A 22,031-nucleotide genomic window follows, 5' to 3' on the forward strand; every position below is an offset into this window, starting at 1 on the left:
CAACACTAATACTTCATCCGATGGCCTTTTCTCTCAGTGTTTTCACTGTTGACTGTTCGGATAGTAATATTAGATTTCTCCACACTGACGGATAATCGGTCTTGAATAGAGGCAAATGAAAACTGGAGCAAAGACAAAAGCAAGAACCTTTTGTCAAGCGCAAGAGAGCGATCAAGCAGTTTTCATTTACATATCTTGCATCTATTGCGAGACCTAAACTCCGTCGTTCTCCTTGAAAAGTCAATTAGGATATTTATGAAACGAATATATAAGTCCTCAAGGACGGGGACTTTAATTTATCAAAAGTATTTTTAATCGGTAAATACGTGCTATGAACTTGCATCGATGTCTCCCGCTCCGCTTTCCGTCTTTATTCCGCTTGTGTCCTCGCTATCTCTATTCCTTGATAATGAGATGGTGATATTAAGACGTAGGTAATATATCATAGATAATTTCCACTTCAATTTCATAACTCGTTAATAGTAAAGGAGAATATATATATATATTCACGTATATATCCTCGCCACTTCGCGCGCTCGACTGCAATAAATTGCGAATTGCGGAATAGATGTCCGATCTGCGTATTATACTTAAGGAATGAAAATCGGCGGGATCCAAGAGTCTCACGCGATACCATCCAATATCACATTTTATACTTGATTATATGTTAATTGCATACCTAACCGCTTCGCTTTGCCGATAGAAGCGCGAATGACGATTTATCCGATTTTCGCTGAAAATATTATCTGAATAGACGGAAGAGCGTGCGGAAAAGCGTTTCAAATGCGCCATTAATTACGACCGGGGGGGAAACAAAACTCCCGCCCGACGTATATATTTTTTTTTACCCGCCGAAAACGTCAGGATCAGATTAAATCCTATCAATCAGCGCGCGAACGTCGCGCGATGTTTTGCTCCCGCCCCGATATCGACCCCCGTGGTAATATTAACTCAACTCCGGGAATTCGGGATTCCGAGCCATCGATTTCGTCGTGGTGGAACTCGCCTCGTCAATACAAGAGACTAATTAAACGGCACTTACAGTTAACTCGCCGAGAACGAGTTTTACCCAGCTTACACCTTCTTATTATTGTCCGACGTGTAACGGCATTTTGTCGAAGATTAGCGGTAGAAAAAGAAGAGAGAGATAAAACTCTTTTTTTTTTCTTCTTGAAACCTCGCGATGAGAACGTCGATAACGGGTTAGATAGCGGGATTCGCGAAAGATGTTACGATGGTCGCAATTCGGTCGTTTAACGGGAGAAGCGAGAACGAGAGCGTGTCTATATCGTTTTCGGTACATGCCGCATATCGATTTAATAATAAATGTTAAGATCAACCCGAGCGCGGCGGCACACGCGCGCTGCCGGCTGCCGCTGTTATTCACTATTATTCACCGTCATTTATCACGCGTCTTCTGCATTATCTCGGCCTATTAGCGCGTATCTATTCGCGATATTGCACAATACGAAAGATGATATTGACACGCTAATTTCGCATTGGGGAAACGACTGATTGTCGCGCATGTACAAACGCATAGATGGCCGTACGTACGTGCGCGGCGCTGACTCTATTGTCAGCTAAAATTCCGATATGTCCTTTGAATTTCAGCAATCTCGGCCTTTGATTACGGATCTATTAATATGAATGTTATCGCAATCAATTAAGAGACGTACCATGAGACGCACACATAAGCGAATCAAAGATCGTTTAACTACTTGTTTATCGATAGATAAAGAAATAGAAACATTTGTAATTCTTTTTTTTTATAAACATTGATAAATTCTCCTAATTTTTCTTTAATAATTTTTGACTTTATGAAAATACTACTTGTAAAACTGTCATTATTGATATATTGATACTTTAGTACAATTGATTAAAAACCTAGTAAATAATTGTCGCTCAGATTTAACGAGGAATGCAACTACTTTCATACCAAATTAAGATTTATTCTCATAGTGTAATCTCTTTTCTCGAATAATTAAAACTGTCCGGGCTAAACTTAATCTCACTTAAATTAAGCAAATTAGTTATCGCATAGCTCTTTCATTGCGTACCTCTATTCATCCAGATTACAAAATTAATCAGAGAAACAATTTAATAGGGAAAGTTTTGTATCTCCTCATTTTTTGCCCGTGGAGACTGCCATAATCATAATTAGAAGTCAATTTTGAGAACGCCTACCAAAAAAGTTGTTACATTTAGAACGAAGTATCGTCTACGACATATATACGATATATATTCTGCGAAAATCATTTAGAGCGAAACTCTTCCGTCGCTCTTAAGGATGTATCGGAGGTACAGTCTTATAGAGTATCGGACCTAATTTTCAAAGCGCTACCAAGTGGATAAAAATTTGTGAGAATGTTCTTTTAGTCTTCCTGATGTGCTACAAAAAAGTAGAAACGAATCCACTAAACGGTTGCTGAGATATAACGATTTTAATTTTCACTGATTTTACACGTATTCTTATGGGAAGAGACGATTTTGACGGATAAAACAGCTAAAAAAATGTTGAAGGAGCGCTACCAATATTTTGAATTTTTTGTACATCTAGTATACGAATAGATGAAAATATCTGCCAAGTTTCAATTGTCTTCACTACACCGTTTTAAAGAAATAAATTATAACTTGAGATAATTGTGCTGTCGGCACGAATGTATCTCGATGAAAAAACATTTGTAAAGTAAAAAATACTTTTCTAGGAGTAAAAATAAGACTCCTACTATCATTTGAGTATCTTACATCTAGATTTACTATGCGTTAGGCGTAGATTTCAAGTATTTCAAATTTCATGCACTTTTGTCTAAGATTGTACCTCCGATACATCCTTAAACTAAACCCTCGAGATTCGGTCATTAGGATTAGATTACGGGACGGATTAGATACGTCGAACTTCATTATCGTCATTGCAGCATTAAAACGTAAATGCGGCATCAAAGTTTGCAAACTGGCGGCTCTTATTGGCTGAGAACGACTTCGCCTACCATTATATCCATCAAGAAAAAATGCGATCTACTAAAAAAAATCCCTCACTTAATAACTACTTCATAAAAGCTCTACTTCAAACAATTCACTATTAACTGCAAAGTTACGCCATCACTAAATTATTAGAATAATTAACTTAATTGGATTAATCTTTAATTTCACATCTATAATCTTGATATTTCCATTTAAATTCCACTTCATATACCGACATACGTTTGATTCTCAAAAATCTTTTTATCAATATGTGTATTTCATACTTTTAACTACTCTTTCGCATCTAAAACGAACTAATTTTTCAAATTCATATTGCATACTCTAGTTAGCTAATGACTCATTGTGATATCGGAATGGTAATCGACCAAACACACTTAGCATACTTAAACTACTTCCGTTAATGGGAACTGCAACCGAGTGGTGCGAATAAAATGCCTGGCGCCACGCGACTGACTACATAATCCCGCGCGAGCGAAGGAACATCCCGCGTTATTACGGGCACCCCGGTCTTGTCTCTACGACTCGATTCCCGTGGGAAAAATTGCCGTGAAATCACGTCCGATATTGACGTTGATCCTCCACGATGATTTATGTAATCTCCATAGGACGACCCCCGCAGGGATCGTGTGTAACAGATACCGTGCATCTCCACGCGCTTAATTTCAGGGAAGAAGTTCTTCCCGATAACGTTCATCGGCTCGATCTTCTGGATCGCGGCGTACTCGTACCTGATGGTCTGGTGGGCGAACGTCGCCGGCGACACGGTGGCCATACCGCCGGAAGTGATGGGCCTGACGTTCCTCGCAGCTGGCACTAGCATACCGGACCTCATCACAAGCGTCATCGTGGCGCGAAAGGGATACGGCGACATGGCCGTGTCGAGTTCCGTCGGCAGCAACATCTTCGACGTGACCGTTGGGTGAGCATCCAAATCTCTTCCAGAATTCCCCGTTGCAACGTTGTCCTGCAATGTATCGCATGGACTTCAGCATTTTATTCCAAAAGATTCTAGAAAATTTGTTCCTATTTTACCAATTACTTCATACATGGTTTAAACTTGTTTAATTTTATTATCCAATATTATCATTCGATAGCGAATTTTTTATAGAAGACTGTTTCGTGCGAATAGTAGTTTGCAAATACCCAATTCTTTTATAATTCTATTTTACATGTATTATTGTTTAAATTTTACAATCTCTATGTATTAAAATATTTTTTAACGATCTGATTCGAGAAAGTAGAAAGTTTTAACTGTACCTACTCGTAATGGAAGCTTAACATGAAACTAAAATATTTTTGAAAATGCAGTAAAAATGAAGAGTGTGACCCCAGGAAATAATATTTCATTAGTATAATGGGATAAAATTTTAGGAGAAAAATATAAGTACACATACAATACACCATTCACAAAAAGTCATACCATTATATTTCCATTTTAGAGATATCGCAGCAACGTGTATCTTTTATTGATTCCGCACGTGAATAGATTTACGATATATTTCGATATATATTATATGAAATAGAATCGTTATTTGAAATAGATAAGAAAGAAAGATAAAGCCTCTAAAGAGAAAACACGAAACGTCATATTGATTTTCCAATAGAATTATAACAAACTTCAAAAAAATAAGAAAAATTTAAAATATATAATAGATTAACATTAATAATTTGAGCGATGTAGATAAAGGTGCAAAGTAAATGCAGAGTTATACCTATACATTCCCGATTTATATTAACACATTTTTACGTACAGAACATTATAACAAAGTGAATATGCACGGCATGAATAACAAAAGAGGAAGCAAATTAAGAAAAAACTTGGATATGCTTCCAATATTGTCATTAAAATGTCAACGCTACGATTCTATCCACATGAACTCGCCATTTGATTAACCTCCGTAAATTATACTAACATTATTATCTCCTCGCGTTTAATCGTAATTATTTAACATCGTGGAATTAAGTTGTATTTTAAGATTACGTGAGGTTTAATATTTATCTAGCAAAAAAACTTGCGATATTCTGCAAAAGTTGTACGTGAAGATTTTCCAAAAACTTTCTTGTCGTGAGAACAGTGCAAGATATTAAAACAGTATGTTGCAACCAAGAAATTTAATACATTTCTGAAAGCATCCGCAGCTTTCTCTGTTTTTGAACCCGAAACCCATTTACGTCGTGCTATATTGAAGGATCGATTAACGAAAAGGGCCAGGTGCCAAAGAGGCCAGGAAGCTTATTCGAGAAGGGATATCAATCTCAAATTTCGGTAACGTCAATCGTTCGAGCGGAAAGAGGAAAATAGCGTGTCAAGATAGCATTTAACGCGGCAAAGAAATATCGGTCGGCTTGCACCGCAGATTTCCATTTTATTAATAGTGTAATGTATATTTCCTTTTTAATCTCTTTTAACTTGACGTTGTCTAAACATTCGGTCTAAAAATGAGGATTGTTAATTAAATACTCGATCAATTCCGTCATTTCCCATTTACTTTTACTTCCGTTCACGATACATGAGAGGCGTTTATCGGGATATTGTAATATTCCTGCTTGCATTGCTAGTGGAAGAAATGATGCTATTGTTATTCATATTGTGCATACAAGAATGTATGCACAGCCGATGGTTGGCACCGTTATACCGATGTTATACTGAATAGAGTAATATTTAGCTTACCTTAAAATATGCAGTTGCTTTGAAGATACATGCATGTTTGAGTTGAATCATTAGATATACAATTAAATGTTATTTACCAACATGGATTATCTCTTTCGATATGCTGTAAACTTAAATTAACTCAAATTATATACTGAACATTTTTAACATCTGAACTTTAATATCTTTTACATATAATTATGTATTATGTTCTTATTTAAAATCATATCAAAAGACTTTAACTTTATCAATTTACTGAAAAAAAGTCTATTATGTCATTTATTCTCCAGTTTTTAATTGCATTACTGTCTTAATCCTCCTGAAAATTTAGACATAATATTATGCATTCTGAGAAAGAAACTTTGCATCCCAGTAATTCAGAAAATTCACATTTATTCCAGCAAAACGCATAATGTTATTTCGCAATTCTCGTATTCGCTAGAATTTGCAAATTCTAATTACTTATTAAACGTATTCGCAAGGAAACTTTTCCTGATGCCATTCGGCCAATGTCAATGTCGCTAGCGGGGTCTTCAGAAAGTTGATTGAAACGATTGGTAGAAACGATTACGGCTCATGTGATATCAACGGTGGAGTTCAATAGACGAATCGAACAATCTCGGAATTATTGGACTCTCTCGCACGTGCGCGGGCACACAATGGACTTAATTGTGTAATACATACATACAGACACGGGCCCGTATTATACCAATGTCAATATCCTCACATGAATTTCATATATAGTGTATACACACGCACACCATATATTCTCTTTCTCGTAATATACGCTCGCGCGTGCGATACGAATTGGAATTTTGCTGAAACGATATCGAACGGGGGATTGGAAGAGGCGTGCGGAATTGGTAGCCGGACCGAGCCCGTCAAGGCATTCTCGCTATTTCACTGTAATCGCATTCGCGCTAGTCATTCCACCGGCATTATTATATTGTTGGCGCGGGAAATGCCGCGAATACTGTTCCAGACACCAAGACTCATTTTCCCGCGGAAAGGTCTCGGGAATCTCTCTACTCGCGGAATCTCGACTCCGTCTCATCTCGTTAAAACTGCGAGGCTCTATTTTTTTTCCTTATTTAATAAAACCGCGCGCAATTGTTGCGATTGTTTCTCCCGTGCCGCATTAACGCGAATCCGAGCTCCGAACGAGTAACAAAAGTTCACTAATTTTCGAGCCCGCTAATTCGATATTCTGCATGATTTGCATATTTGTATCTTTTGCTTGTGGCTTGTATCCAAAGTCTCGCTATTACAGATAACGCGGATCTCAATTTCCGAAACAACGTCGTTGGCAAGATTATATTTTGAAATTATTCCAAGATCCCGACTTTTATTCGTAACGTTTTTGCGTGATCTTTAGTAGAAGGCAAAGGATATTGACGACAGCAACTTCTATCTACGGTCAATAAGAATTAATTATCTTTCTTCACTTTGTCTTCGCGCGGGTGAGATTCAATCTTCCGAAAATAATCGCGCGTCCCTCCGTGACACTCGATTTCCTGGCCGAATCACACGCCGCATCGCGACGAAACATCAGACGAATCAGATCCTTCTCGATGATCAATCATAGCCACGCATCCCGATCGCACGTTGACCGATTGCCAGTTGGCGGGCTGCCTGAGGGGGAAGTGGAGAAATATTTCTTCGCATTTGTATACTCTGCGTTTGTGCGATTGCACGTCAAACGATATATATCCAAGACACACGTCGACAGCATTGTTACAGACGAATGTGAATTATAGATACTGTACTTCAAATAATATATAGAGCGGCGCACAACAGTCACCTACACGCGTTGCACATGCACGTTTATACGGGATCGATGCAGTGGATGATCCGGTCGCACGTGCAATCATAAAACCGTAATGTTCTAATAAAGTTTATAGCGCGAGAGATGTAAATGTACACCCACAAAATTTTATCGAAAGCATATATGGCACATGCCACGTATCGCACGACTCTATCTCAGAAACCATTCCAAATTAGATATGTTGTCATATAAACTTTTTTTTCTTCACCCTGTATCTTCTTCACTCTATATGTGAAATAATATAATAATAGGATAATAAAAACTTTAACTTGGAAATCTTTAAGTCGAAAATTGGCAAATTCAATATGACGAATAATGAGGTATTTAAAAATCTTTCGAAATCGATGTATAGTAATTGCCGATATCTTCATTAATTCCACATAATTTTTCACGTTGCTGCAACAGCTGTTACAAATCTCTTTCTGGAACGTTCATTTTTGACATTCGAAAAGTACATATTTTATTTCCGTACTATAGAAAATAATAAGAAGAAAATAAAAATGAACGGTCAGTAAACAGTGCACAGTAGTTTAATTATAATCGCATCAGCATATCGTCGGCTGCTGTGAAAATGGCTCGATTTGCGCTTTGATTCTGCCCGCAGGCTTCCGGTTCCATGGCTCCTATACGGTTTAATCTACGGGAAACCCGTGGAGGTGAACTCGGTGGGCATGGTGTGCAGCATAGCGATACTGTTCTGCATGCTGCTGTTCGTGATCATGAGCATCGCCTGCTTCAGATGGAAAATGAACAGGGGCCTCGGCTTCACCATGTTCATCCTCTACTTCGTCTTCGTCGCCGTCTCGCTGATGTTCGAGTACGAGATCCTGGTCTGCCCGGTGTAGGGGCAGCCAGGATAGCGCAGCCGCGGCAGCAGAGGTATTAAAAAAACTTCCCTCCTCCTTCCGGAGGGGAACAAAAATACGTCTGCGAAACGGACGCACACTTACGGGTCTCGTCATCATCATCGTCATCGTCGTCGGCGAGTCTTGGCCGGCGAGAGAACTCTTCCCCGCGGTCTTCGCCGCTTCGAAAGCCGAGGAGGAAATCGCGCCAGTCGTTACCTTCCGCGTGCGCGCGCGCGCGGACGCGTGAAGGGGACTTGACAGTACGAACGGCAATAGCAGCACCATCACCACCGCCACTATCACCGATCATCGGGTCACAGCAACTTCGCGTTACCAGATTACGAGAGGCGTTTTGCTCTAGTCGCGAGAGGTGTACATATTGTATAAAAAAATCTTGAAATACCTGAAACGAAATACTCGTCTTGTTAAGGATTAAACCCGGGCGCTCCACACTCCGCTCGAGTGCGCTACTTTATTATTTAGGCATGGCGAGCGCGTTAGTCGATCGTGCCAAGGACCAAACTGTCATTTTATATAATCCTTGGGAGGATTTTTCGGCACAAACTTTTCAGACTTCCCTGGTCTTCTTCTTCTTTTTTCCTCTCCTTCATTTTTTCTTCTTTCTCGTCCTACTTCTCGTTACTTACTCGATAAGCGGCACTGTACGTGAGACAAATTGCAGTTGATTTCAGTACCGTTATTAATTCACTTGAAATTATTATAATAAAAGTTTACAGAAACCTGATATTCAATAATGATCCGTAAGGACATTTCTAATTATAATCACGGGTATCATCAGATTCCGCTTCGTGCATTTGTCGAAACATCACGTTTTTCGAGTATACCTATTAATAGCATTAATATTATATTAAAAACGCGATGTTGCCAGTATACAAAACGTTACCGTAGAGGTCTTCTCCGTTTGACTCCTTGGCACGCTCACGTCCGAATATTATACATAACGTTATCCCTAGAAAAAGTGACCTGACCGCTCGCCGGATTTTTCTCTAAAGCAGGAATTCTCTTCGCCTCGTAATATCGTAGAATAGCGTTATAACTTCTCACTCTGTTGTGTACTCACGGAATTCAAACCTGATGCGACGCGGTGTTCGGCGTTTCGTTTCGACGACGTGAATCTCTGCTACTTACATACGCCGGGTGTACACACTTCAGGCAAGTCATATACGTATTTTCTTACCAAAATTATAGTACGCCTTAATATATTATAATAGAATATATATTATGTGTTATGCAAAAAAAACTTTTGCCGCAAACGCAGAAAATATCTTATTTCTTTGTCGCGTTTTATTTTTCAATTTAACAATGGCAAATTATACTTTTGCCAATTAACATAAAAGCATGTTTGATTGTTTGATCAAATATGCTCTACATTCGTGAAATTGCATGAAAGTCTTCAAACAGTGATTTATTAAATAAATAAATTAAATTAATTATATGATTCAAACACGCAATCACGTCTCAAACCAAACAGTTGATCGTCGCATCGAATTTTCAGCTTACGATCGGGACGGATGTTGCTGTTGATACGTGAATAAGATAGAATAGCGATAAAATATGAGACACTGATCGGGAAATAGTCGACTTGTTTGCTGTTTATATTTCTTTCGCTTTCGCTTCGATGAATCGCTGATGAAAAGCTCACGAGAAATGAGAGAGTTGATTATTTCGCGCAAAAGAAAAATGCGTTTATCGATGCGTAGCGTTAATTTAGCAAAATAGAAGGCAAACGCTTGTTTAAATTGTCCGTTTGATTCGAAAGAAAGCGCATTTCCGACCAATGAAGCTTTCATCCTTAAATGTTCTTTAGGAAATTTATCATGACGTATTTGCTGTGAAAAGTTGCGCGGTATGAATCTTGGCAAATTTATTTACTTTACTGTGTAGGTGTGTAAAATGAATTCACAAATACAAGGAAACATATATATCTCGTTCGCGTAAGACATTTAGATCCGATTCCGAGCGTGTTTTTCTCTTAAATACAATTATTAACTATTACGGTAATTATAATCTGTAAGCGGCGCATGCGATTGCATGACTTTCTCAAGTGCTATAGAGAAAATTGTTGCAAATCGTATATTCGAAGTGGTGCATCATGCGAAGAATTCTAAGGATCCACTCGAGAGTACTCGTGTCTCGCTTGTTGATGCATCTTACGCGCGATCGAATCTTCGCGCGATATTTTCTCCGCATATAGGAAAAAAAAGTATCGAAATTGCACTGCAAATATTTGCACGTTGTGCGAGTAATGTATTATTACTGGTACGCTCTTACGAAGCGGAAAGAAACAGAGACGAATGTCGAGAGCCGTTTAGACATTGCACTTTCCGTGATGTTCCACATTCAGCTTGATATACTCTCCAAGCAGTTATTTTTTTGCCAACTTCTTTCAAGTTTTCGACATTGCACTATGACACTCTAAGATACCGTTAGAAAATATTATTATTATTATGGTTGTTATATGTACACAGTGAAGGTAAACGGGTAATAGAATGAACAAGAGTATTCACACGAGTATGCATGTGTGTGAGATTGGGAGAGAGACAGAGAAAGAGAACGATATAGAATTAAAAAGAAGAAAAAAGGGAGGAAGAAACAGGAACAGGTGTATAGTTGAGGCATGGCAGAATGGGCGATTTTTAATCCAGGTTACAGGGCCCGTGTGTTGTATAAAGCGTTTGTAAAGGATATTGTTTTAAGGACATAGAGATAATAGTTATAATGTGATATCGATTATATTACATATGAGGTGAGCAAAGTGTTATTATACATACCTTACGCAGTTTGAGAGAGATACAAACAGAGAAGTAATACTACATTTTCGGTAGCCTGAACGCCTAAAAGCGGCCTAGCTTTTTATTAAGCCCACAGCTAACGCAAAAATTGAATCCGCGGTATGAAACAAGAAAAAGACCATAATTATATTAAAGTACCGTCTACGTTAATCGGTAGAGCGAATTTTAGATTATCAAAATCACACGTATACATATATATATATATATAAAAGAATGAAAGAGAAAGAGAGAGAAAGAGTGCGTAGCGTGTGCGTGTGTGTGTGAAAATTCGGCGATGAAACATATATTAGGAGAATATATTAGTTATATATATTATATTATACATTTAACGTTATATTTGTCGCATCTTTTTGTATAGTCCCAACATTGAAAACAAAAAGGATGGTCTTTCGGTCTCGCAGCTTATATTCCAGCATTTTGCGCCGTGTAACAATTATTACGTTCAGCCTTCCGACGCTATGTCTACCTGTCTCTGATCTGCCCAAACCGTAGCCATGCAATCCGGCTCGTGCGCTCGATTATTCAAAAAAAAATAATAATAATTCCGCGATGCTTCGATCCCTCACGCGACGAAAAAGCGTCGTGAGAGCCGCATTTCTGTAGGTCCAAAGGCAAAGAGAGGCTGAAATCGATGATCCGTAGAGTCGAACGATATCGAGAGAAAAAGGGAAAAATGTCGCGATATCCACAGCTTTCTGTTAGACGTGTATTTTCTTTTGATACGTAACCGGTTATGGCAAAGGGTGGTTTTATTACAACGTTAAACTTTAAAAAGCAAACCATTACGACATGAAAACGAGTAATGAATGGCAGCAATCTTAGCAACAATGCGATCTTCTCGAATTATTGATCACTACTTAAAAATAGCAATGCCCTTTTTTTGCGACACACAGCTCTCAGCGTTACGTTGAGAGAATGAATTTTTCCTGCGTAGCAATACTCTCTTTGCCAATTGATTATAAAAAAGCTCATTATTTTTATTTTTATGAAATTTCTTTTCCCAATGAAATATCTGTTTCGAAATTGTCAGTCGCATAAGTTTAATCTTACGTCAAATTTCTCTATCCAATGAGTAAACTATAACTTGAAAGTATCGTGAAAAAAAAAGAGAGCTCCGTTCTTAAGTAGTGTAAACAAACTTTGAAGCAGACACGATCAGACTCTGTAAAATGGAAATTATACACCGTCAGGTCAGAACGGACGAATGAACTTTAGCTCAGCGATCTGAGAAAAATCGGACGTGATAACTTGTGGGCAAACCGCGCCCTCGGACACACAGCAACGATCGCCAGCTGGAAAACAACGTTAGGTTTCTTCGTGACGTTGAACATAACGGGGGAAATGTGTATAGCGGAGGGGGGGGGGAACGCTAGAGAACCGCGCGCGGTACCGAGGCATTTTACGCCGCGCCGTAGTGTGTTGGGCACGAAAAGGATTAGTCTGTCAGTCGAAACAACGAAGGCGGATTAGCGGCGAATCGCGTGATAAGTCGAAGGTCGAGCCGAAGGGCTCGAAGCGCAGCGGCATTCGCGTAATTTATGCTCTGTAATATACCGTAGGACAAACATCATCGGCGTTGGCGCGGCGTAGCCAGCTCGTTTCCGTTTCGAATGTCGAGCTTCTCGACTTGGGGGATCAATCCTGGTTCCGGATATAAATGACACGCGTGTGAAAAATGGCTCGCCCCGGCAACGTTTCCTAAACTTTTCTGAAAGGGCGAGACGGAGAAGTTTCAAATGTACATGTAACGACCGCGATATTAACGACTCGAGGATCAGTTGCATGTGAAATGTACTATATTAGTACATAAGGGTAATTATTTGTTTCCCCTTTGCATTGTCGAATTGTCAGACACGTATGCACGCATATATTCGCGCAGGACATGAAAGTAGCGAGGAAGAGGGAAAGAAAGAGACAGCAAAAGAAAGAGATAGAGGAGAGAGAGATAGACTTTAGGCCCCCGCACAATGAAAAATATAAGGAACAAGGAACAGATGATATTAGCGATTAGGAATAAGAAATCGGGAATAAAGCTAGTGTGGCATTGATACACGGCTTCCGATAGGTTAAAAATCTATTGTCTGTGTTATTCCCTGTTTCTGTTGCCTGATGTTTTTCATCGTGCGTCCAGCTTTAGGGCTCAGACACAATGAGAAAAATAAGGAATAAGATAAAGGAATAAGGAATAAGGCATGTTGCATCTCACTTTAATGTACGTGTACTGAAGTGAGATGCGACATTCCCTTATTCCTTATTCCTTTATCTTATTCCTTATTTTTCTTATTGTGTCTGAGCCCTTATTCCTGATTCTTTAGTCCTAATCGCTAATATCTGTTCCTTGTTGCTTATATATTTTTCATTGTGTGGGGGGCCTTTTATTTCTCTCTTGCACGCATGCGTGTAAACTTTTATGTTCGAGAGACCAACGCGACGAGATGAAGTGTACGTTTGCGAAAGATGAATAGTATATTGTGCACCAAGGGGCGAAAGTAGCGTTTTTCAGACGAGTGTGAAGTTTGCCGCCCGAGCTGAAGGCGAGGGCGGCAAATCCTCCCTAGGGAGGAAAGTTATTACTTTCCGCCCGCTATGCCGCCCTGACGTGAAATTGGTTACTTTCGCCCCTCTCTACAGGCATGGAAAGTCGAACTTTCCGTGGAGGTGCTGTGAAAAAATTGTTCCGGTTTGTCTGAAGAAGGTTTGTCAAAGTGCAACGCAATCGATACAATCCCTCGCTGTTAGGTATGTTAAGTTCACGAAAAACTAGAACGAGGGAATGAAAAACAAGCTCCCACCGGTTTAGTGTATTCAACCCGAAACAGTATAATCGGTAACCGATAGACCTTTCTTAATTGAAAGCGTCGTAAAAGCTTTCTGGGAATATTATCTTTTTTATATTTACGAGCGCTTTATTTCCAAACGTGGCTTTCGAAACTTTTATTGTATTGTTATAATATTATATATATAGAATCCGTTAAACTCTTTTATATTTTTATGTGGATGCAATACGTTGTACTGTTTAGAGGTTGATGGTATAGCTGTTACCTTACGGATACGAAACCCGTCGCGCGCTCGTAAGGACGCTCCGAACTAGACTTTAAGCGTCGTTAAGGATTTACTTGGTTTCATACTTTGTAACGTAGCTTTCGAGGAAAAACGTAGAGAAATTTTTACATCGCGACAAGGTCGGTAGATTAGAGCCGGGCACGCGACGACGACGACGACGACGATCGAAACGATCCTTCAAATTTTCGGCGAGTTGTCGGCAGAGGCCGAGTGACAAATTTATTCTCAGCCATCGATCGATCGTGTTATACTAGGAGCGTCACTATTCTTTCGGCCCGACGATGACGGCACGATATATAAATCATTACGATATAAAATAACGCGGGATAGCAGAATATAAGAAAAAAGGGACACAAAACGCACGCTGTGAAAGATCGAACGCTTCGAAAATATTTTCTTGGCATTGACAAAGCGCGAACGCACATATCAAAGAGAGATAAAAAAATGTTGAATATATGATAACTGATTACTTAGTAGAGTATTATTAGCGACTTAAGTCTCGTAAGGTAATTAGATGAGGCTATACGAGCGTTATAAAGTTTCTATATAATTACAGATTATATAAATATGTATTATATATTGTTCGAGTGTGGAGTAAGCTGGATCGTCGGCCGATTATATATTATTGAAATTACATAATGTACATTGTACAGGAACGGCGGAGATGCAACTTTCTCGGCCGATTCTGGGCGATCAGCGTGTTGGACATAACGTAAATTTCGGGAGTATCTCGCATTTTTCTCGTTGCTTTTCTTTTTGATATATATTTCATTATAATCGCCATCTTAAAAGCGTCGCATATAAATATATAGGGTGTTGTACCCCCGTCCATCACCGCAGTAGTAGATTTACGGGATACGACGCGTAGTTAAATCACGACTTACGAGATTAATTACATCACCGCAGAGTGCTAGAAAGACGACAAACGCGAAACGAGGAGAAATATAAATATATATACATACATACATATTTATACATACGTATACACATATACATGTGTGTATATATATATATATGTATAAATATATAAATACGCAAAAATATATATATAAATATGTAAAGTATTTAACGTTGTATACGTTCAATCGACGATTCCAAGATGGGACGTTTTTATTACGGTAAACACAATTTCGTTTTCTTGATGTTCATAAGATACGTCTTCGACGCGTTACTTAGATCGGGGCCGAGGCATATAACGATCGTTTTATGCGTGCCGAGTGTACAACGATATTCGCATGATTAACCGGCAGTTAAGTTCGCCGCTTATAAGGCGATTATTAGGTGGAAAGAAAAACGCAATTTCCCCCGATTAGAGACAAGGACCGAACAAAAAGCGCATCAACGACCACGTTCCAAAGTTCGCGCGGGACGAATCTCAGCTTAAAAAAATTAGAGATCGCGTAAAACCGAGTACGAGTTTAACAGAGCAAACAGAACTAAAACGCAAAGCAAAGAAAACATAAAGTCGTATAGTGAATAAAAAAAAGAACTCTCAAAAAAAGAAGGAAGAGCGAGAGAAACGTGCTGATGTGTTAAAAGGGTAAAGCCGGTTGGGGTCAGCGTCGGAAGGCCGCTTCGCCGCCTCGCGCATCAAATACTCGAACAATATTGCGCTCGGGATCGAAGAACAGAATCCGATCTCGACGACTTTACTGATCAATTTTCTGCGTTTCCCACAGAATGAGGAATCGGGACGCGAATCAGCCGGGCCGGCTTGCGGCGCTGGCGCCAACGGGCGCACGACACCGCGTGCGCAATAAAAAGCGAAATATATAACAATATTAATATCATTATATACAACATTTTTACGGCATATATTACGAAAGTAGGACAAGCGGAAAAAAAGAGGAGATCAGAAGTTCTAGGATAACGATTACTTGTTGTTGTCTACCATAGCGTCTTAGCGTTAAGTAGGGCACTAGTTGTAGCTTGTTTCGAGGGATGCGTGTGAAACGTGCATGCGAGAGAGTGGCAGCTCGAGAGATTACTCGAAAGAGAGAGAGAGAGAGAGAGAGAGAGAGAGAGAGAGAGAGAGAGAGAGAGAGAGAGAAAGCGAGAAAGAGGGAGAACATGGAACCCCGTGCGAATCCGGAGAAACGAGCGAATGCTTAAGCGACGGAGTGATCGAATACATATAAAATTATCACATAATTGCAAATATATATATATTCACATATATATGTTCTGTACATATATTTATGTGTATATATATACATACTCGAAGAAGCTAGTTACTTAACGGAAGAAAAAAATCAATGATTGATATATTATATACAGAATCTATACATATATATATATATATACATATACATATACTTTTAAACGTGTGCCTATGTGCGCACGTGCGTACGTGCGCGTGCGTGCGCGTACGCGCGGACACCGCATCTCCTCCACGCACCCCCCCTCGCAATCCTCCTCCTCCTCCACCCTTTCCTTCATCACCTCCTCCTCTCCTCCTCTTCCTCCTACGCCACCCATCTTTTGCCGCGAACCAACTCGTTACACGCACTTGCGCACATATCCATTACGCATTACCGTAGCCATGTTGTGTAGGGATGTCTTAAACGAGTAAGCTACGATTTCTCATGTTACATGTTATGCGAAAAAAAATGCAAAAAAAATCTGAAGAACGCGAGCGGAGAAAGGGAATTTTTTGCGAAAAACGACGAACAATTTTCTTCCGGTCAGTTGCAGGATCGCTTGAAGTCTGAGCTACACACTGAAATGCGCGCGGGTGTCTAAACAAGCAAACGGGATAACGAGGGGGATAGTGATAAATGATAAAAACAAAAAAAACTGCACACTCGACGCTACGTGCGAATTAAGTCGAATTTTACTCGCCGATTGCGACGCTTCCTCACGATATTTTCGCGATTTCACTCAGTTTTTCCTTTCCTTCCTTCTTTTTTTCGCGGGAAGAACCACCGCAGTGACGACTTTTATCGTAAACTGTTGATATTCAAATTGATAATCAACGATAAGATAATCCATATAAGATAGTTTCGACAATGGAAGTACGTGAGGGGGGAAAAAATGTTCGTTTAACGCATCGCAAACAGGTAAAGTTTTTAAGTTGATTAAAGAATTGTGAGGTAATCGCGTGTCTTAAAAGATTTAGTTAACAAAATTAATTATTTAGGTATTAGGTACCGATTGTCGTACATGTCCCTATATCCGGACATTTACCATGAAAATTTTTCGTTATTAATCTCAAATGGTTTTTTCATTATAATATCAAAATTTTATCGAAATCTTTAAATATTTAAGGATATTTATATATAGTAAAACATTCTAAATATTATAAAAATTGTCATCCAGTAGAAAGTAAATTTGTTACACAATTAGGCGAAGGACATTTTGACAATGTCCTTAAAATTTTCTTCAGAAAATTCGTCTAATTTGTTACAACAATTTTTATTTTATTTCATATTTTTATTTTATAAAAAAACGTTTTATAAACATTATTCAAGTGGAAAAATATGTAGAATAATTATATCCGGACGAGTGTCCGAATATTAGTACATTTGTATGTTTTAAATTGTTTATTATTATTAAAATAATTTAAACATTTTTCGTGTCTTTCTTGCGTCAATAACAGGCATTTATACTTCGTCTTTCAATTGGATACATAATTAGATTGTTAAAAACCGTATACTTATAAAAATTAAACAAAATCGTATTAGCATCGTTACATGTCCAGCTATTGGGACGCTTACCTTAATTGTTAATTTTTTTTCTTACGCGATACTTATCTTTCCAGCTTGAGTTTGATGATGTAAGACACATGAACGTTTCACAACAGTAACAATCGTGACAATATTATATCCCAAGTACATTAAACAATTATTTTATGCTTACGTCGGTTGTGGAATAATTTTATTATTATAACCGACAGATATATATATTTACGTTAATATGAGACACTGTATGACAAAACACAATGCTACGGACGAATCTCGTTTCCCAAAGCGTTAAAACGGCGACACGAAGCGACGTCTGTCTAAAACTCGTTCTATATTTTGCTCGTAATGAAGATTACGCTATTACGCGAGATAACGGTCTTTAGCGACGTACGGTGTACGGCTTGTCGCGGATTTGCACGACTCTCTGCATATGCTAAACTGCTCATTCCTTCACTTCTGCCGTTTGGCGACGCGTTCCTACGGAATTTTGCGGTAGAACAGAATTTCACTTACACGCTTTTCGAAGAGGAGACCCGCGTGTCTCTTCTTGGCGCGCAAGTTCCTTTTAAGCGCCGTGACAGTAAGTGGCCTCGAAAGTGGTGAAAGTACTTCTTGCATGATTAAATCCGATTCCCACGAAGGTGTACGCCTTCGTCCGTGTCACGCTTTGCCTGGATTTAACGTCACATCGTGCAACGGAAAGTACGTGAAGAAGCGATTGAGGGAAAAAAAGAAAACTGCGTTATATACAATAACTCGAGAGAAAACATAGGTATTTATTTAGAATACGTGTCGAGAGAAGTTTCCACTACGATATTTAATTACATAAACTTAAATAGGGCCAGTTACTGATTGTTGAAGAGAGACGAGTAACGTTACGGTATAACGATGTAACTTAAAATCATGCAAACGATATTCTTCAAAGTTATGAAAAAAAAAATTGAATCTCGCTCGGCGTATTTTGAAACTCTTCGAAACGTCACTTTGATTCGCGAGTATTTGTTGATACACAGTCGACAATAATCAAGTAACAAGTTTACATTCTATCTACTCCATAACTATTCAATATAACAAACTGAACAAACGAAGATTAAAATGTTAAATGAAACGATCGAGCCCTATACCTACATATATCTCGCTCGAATTTATTATATACATATCGCGATACTTGCGGCATAGATTCCTGTTCCCGCAAATAATCTTTTGCGACAGCAAGCGTCATTTTCCCACGATATAGCTTGCTCTTCAGTTTTAACACGATAATTCGAACACATCGATGAGATACGCTTAGATTCGGCAGTACTTATGTTAGATCGACGGGACTTTACGAAGCCTTCCAAGAGAGAGAAGAAACGACGATCCAAGAGTTAAAGCTGTCAATATTCTATAAACTCTTTGTTGACAAGTTTCTCTCTTTTGCTCCGTTAAAATTCTCCTTATCGCTGTTGTTGTTGTTGCTATCATTACACAAGTAAGGGAAAAAAATGACTTCAGAGTATAAACGTTACGAGGATTAAAAAGTAACTAACTAACTTCTCAGCTGCTTAAGAGCAAGCGAGAGCGCGTTATGCGATATAACGTTCTAATTAGGAAAGATATAATACGAGGCCGTCAGGTGAGCGCTGATTCTTTTAATTACATCTCGACACTACTCTCGTATCTATAGTTATTTATCTAATTACAGTTTGCAAGTTTAGATCGCAGGGACAAGTAAAATTATCACAATGGACTCACATCAAGCGCTCCATTTTCCGTATGCACATGCCGCATTACGGGTCCCAGTGAATATAATGTCTCAAATCGGCAGATAATGTCCATTTCTACCAATGCCGATTAACTTTAATCTCGGTTTAACTTACTTTTCGCCCTTTTCTAATTTTAGGAATTAGAAAAGGATAAAAAGTAAATTGAACCGAGATTAAAGTTAATCCGCATTGGTAGAAATAGACATTAAGACGTCTTATGTTCATTTTTACCAATGCAGATTAACTTTAATCTCGATTTAACTTACTTTATATCTTTTTCTAATTCTTAGAACTAGACAAAGATAAACAGTAAATTAAACCGAGATTAAAGTTAATCTGCATTGATAGAAATGGACATTAGAGGCGTCTTAATGACGTCTCTAAGACGTCATATCTCTCGATTTGAGACACGCGTGTTGTCTGGGATGATTGGTATCGCTGGTTACGCTACGCGTTACGATCGCCGCGCCGCGCCGTTGCGACATTATATGCGACGATACACGCGTATCCACCACCGCGTACTGCGGCATGTTAATTGCTCGAGGTGATCAAAGGTTCGATAGTATCGGACGGTGCTTCGCGAATCGGTGGCGTGAATAAAATCGGATTGGAGCACCTTTCTCGAGAGAATGCTCGTGCCCTGAAAAATCGTCGAATCTCTTTGTATGCGTCTTGTTACATGAGAAGAGGAATAAGAGAGCGCTCCCCTTCCATCGCCATTGTACATACATATGATATATTGTAATGCATATTATATTGTCATATATAGGACACGCGAGAAGCGGGCAAGAGATTACGGATGTTATTGTTATTAACGAATTGTCGCGCGCGCGATAAGTGTGAGGTGTATCTCGTTGCGTTTTTCAAATGCCTGCGGGACAGGATCGTTATAAAAACGACGAATATTGTCGACAGTTTTTCTTTTTATTTTCCTTTCGAGCAACCTCCGTCGCTCCCCGATTACTTGATTGCTCGAGATGTAAACGTTCCTAGGAGAGGCGACTCTTTACTCACTCCGTTCCATTATATTTTTAAGTTCCGTGCGCCGAAACGGCGAAACCTTTATCCGTTAAGTCTGTCTCTCGTTTGTAGGGAAAATCGGACGCGACACCTCGAGACAGCGGCGTTCGTCGTTCAATCACGGTCGTTCCGCCGTGCGTTCAATAAATATATACAGCACAAAATGTGTCGGATCGCTACGCGACCTCCGCGCGAGGCAGCCCCCAACTCTTGAGCGGTATCCCTCCGATTAATTGTCGAGGAGACGTTCCGACATTCCGTACGCAAAGATACCCAGAGCACAATGTCCCAATTCGGGACATAAGACGTCTTATGTCCCGATTTGGGACATGCTGTCTAGGTACGTAGATGTATACAAGAGAAACATCGCGGACGGCGATGATGTTGCATACGCATTTAAAGCTCCTCTTATAGCGTTTATTACTTAGTAGATAAGACTAGTGCGACGTAGGAAAAAGTGCGCGTGTGTGCGTCCGCACCGAGATAATGTAAATTTTTATAAAGTTTCGAAACGTAATGGCAAGTAATTGTTGTAGGCAAATTCCCCTTCTCCCGATTCGGACGAGCGATACGACTTAACAGTAAGCCGCTGCCTCGAGTCTCGGAAGGGACAAGTATATCTTTGTGACGAGAACAGACCGGTAATATTGCGAGACCGTCGAAGCGTAAAATGAAGCTGATCGCCCGTGATCGCCGGGACGACGACGATCGAGGACGAGAGGGGGGTGTGTGCACGTCCGGTTTGCGAGCAACCCCCTTGTCAGACGTTGAACGCGGGATGAACGATATCCCGCATATCCGATATCATCGCATCGTATCTTTCTCTCTCTTTCTCTCTCTCTTTCTCTCTCATCTCGCACTTTCGATCGGTGGAGTCCTCGCGAGACGGGCGCAGCAGCCGAAAAATACCGTAGGCGGGACACACGACCGCTGGTTTATCAATTATTATCGCAGATATTAATGCATTATTCCGTACCAAGTACGGCTAGAGCTATCTCGAATAATTTATCATAGGGTTAAAAAGGGAAAAAAAGGAGTCACACAAAAAAAAAAGAGTCAACTGTAACGCGAGTAATGGAGCACGAACGAAGAAAGGCCTGCATCGACGACCATCTGACACCCTTCACACTTGCCGACCCACACCCTTCCCCCTTCCCGTCCCATCCCGACCCCCGATCTTACATTTCCTCCCTTTCCTCCCGAGCACGTACCCTCCCCCTATATCCTCAAGAAAAAACAGAACAACATATTGTAATCTATTGTAGATTGTTGTAGATAAATTATACGGTTTGACCGTACATTGTTACTTTTTGTCGACAATATAAAATACACAGATATATAAGTAATTACCATCGCTACGTCTTTTGGTTATTTCATTATGCCGCCCGCATTATGTTAACAA

The 22,031-nt window shown here is 39.5% G+C and overlaps 1 protein-coding gene across 1 annotated transcript in view; it reads left to right on the plus strand.

Moving 5' to 3' along the window:
• Nckx30c (solute carrier family 24 member Nckx30C) overlaps positions 1-21,975 on the plus strand; it is a gene marked incomplete at its 5' end in the record, with an annotated part of 63,559 nt that extends 41,584 nt beyond the window's left edge. The window contains 2 exons of the mRNA XM_071723944.1: positions 3,649-3,901; positions 8,062-21,975. Of these exons, the coding sequence (XP_071580045.1) occupies positions 3,649-3,901; positions 8,062-8,302 (494 nt within the window). The remainder of the gene's footprint in view (positions 1-3,648; positions 3,902-8,061) is intronic.
• Positions 21,976-22,031: the final 56 nt, after the last annotated feature.

The sequence above is a fragment of the Temnothorax nylanderi genome, unplaced genomic scaffold (assembly GCF_030848795.1).
Source record: "Temnothorax nylanderi isolate EJ_2023f unplaced genomic scaffold, tnyl_v1.0 TNYL_tig0668_pilon, whole genome shotgun sequence".
Lineage (NCBI taxonomy): Eukaryota > Metazoa > Arthropoda > Insecta > Hymenoptera > Formicidae > Temnothorax > Temnothorax nylanderi.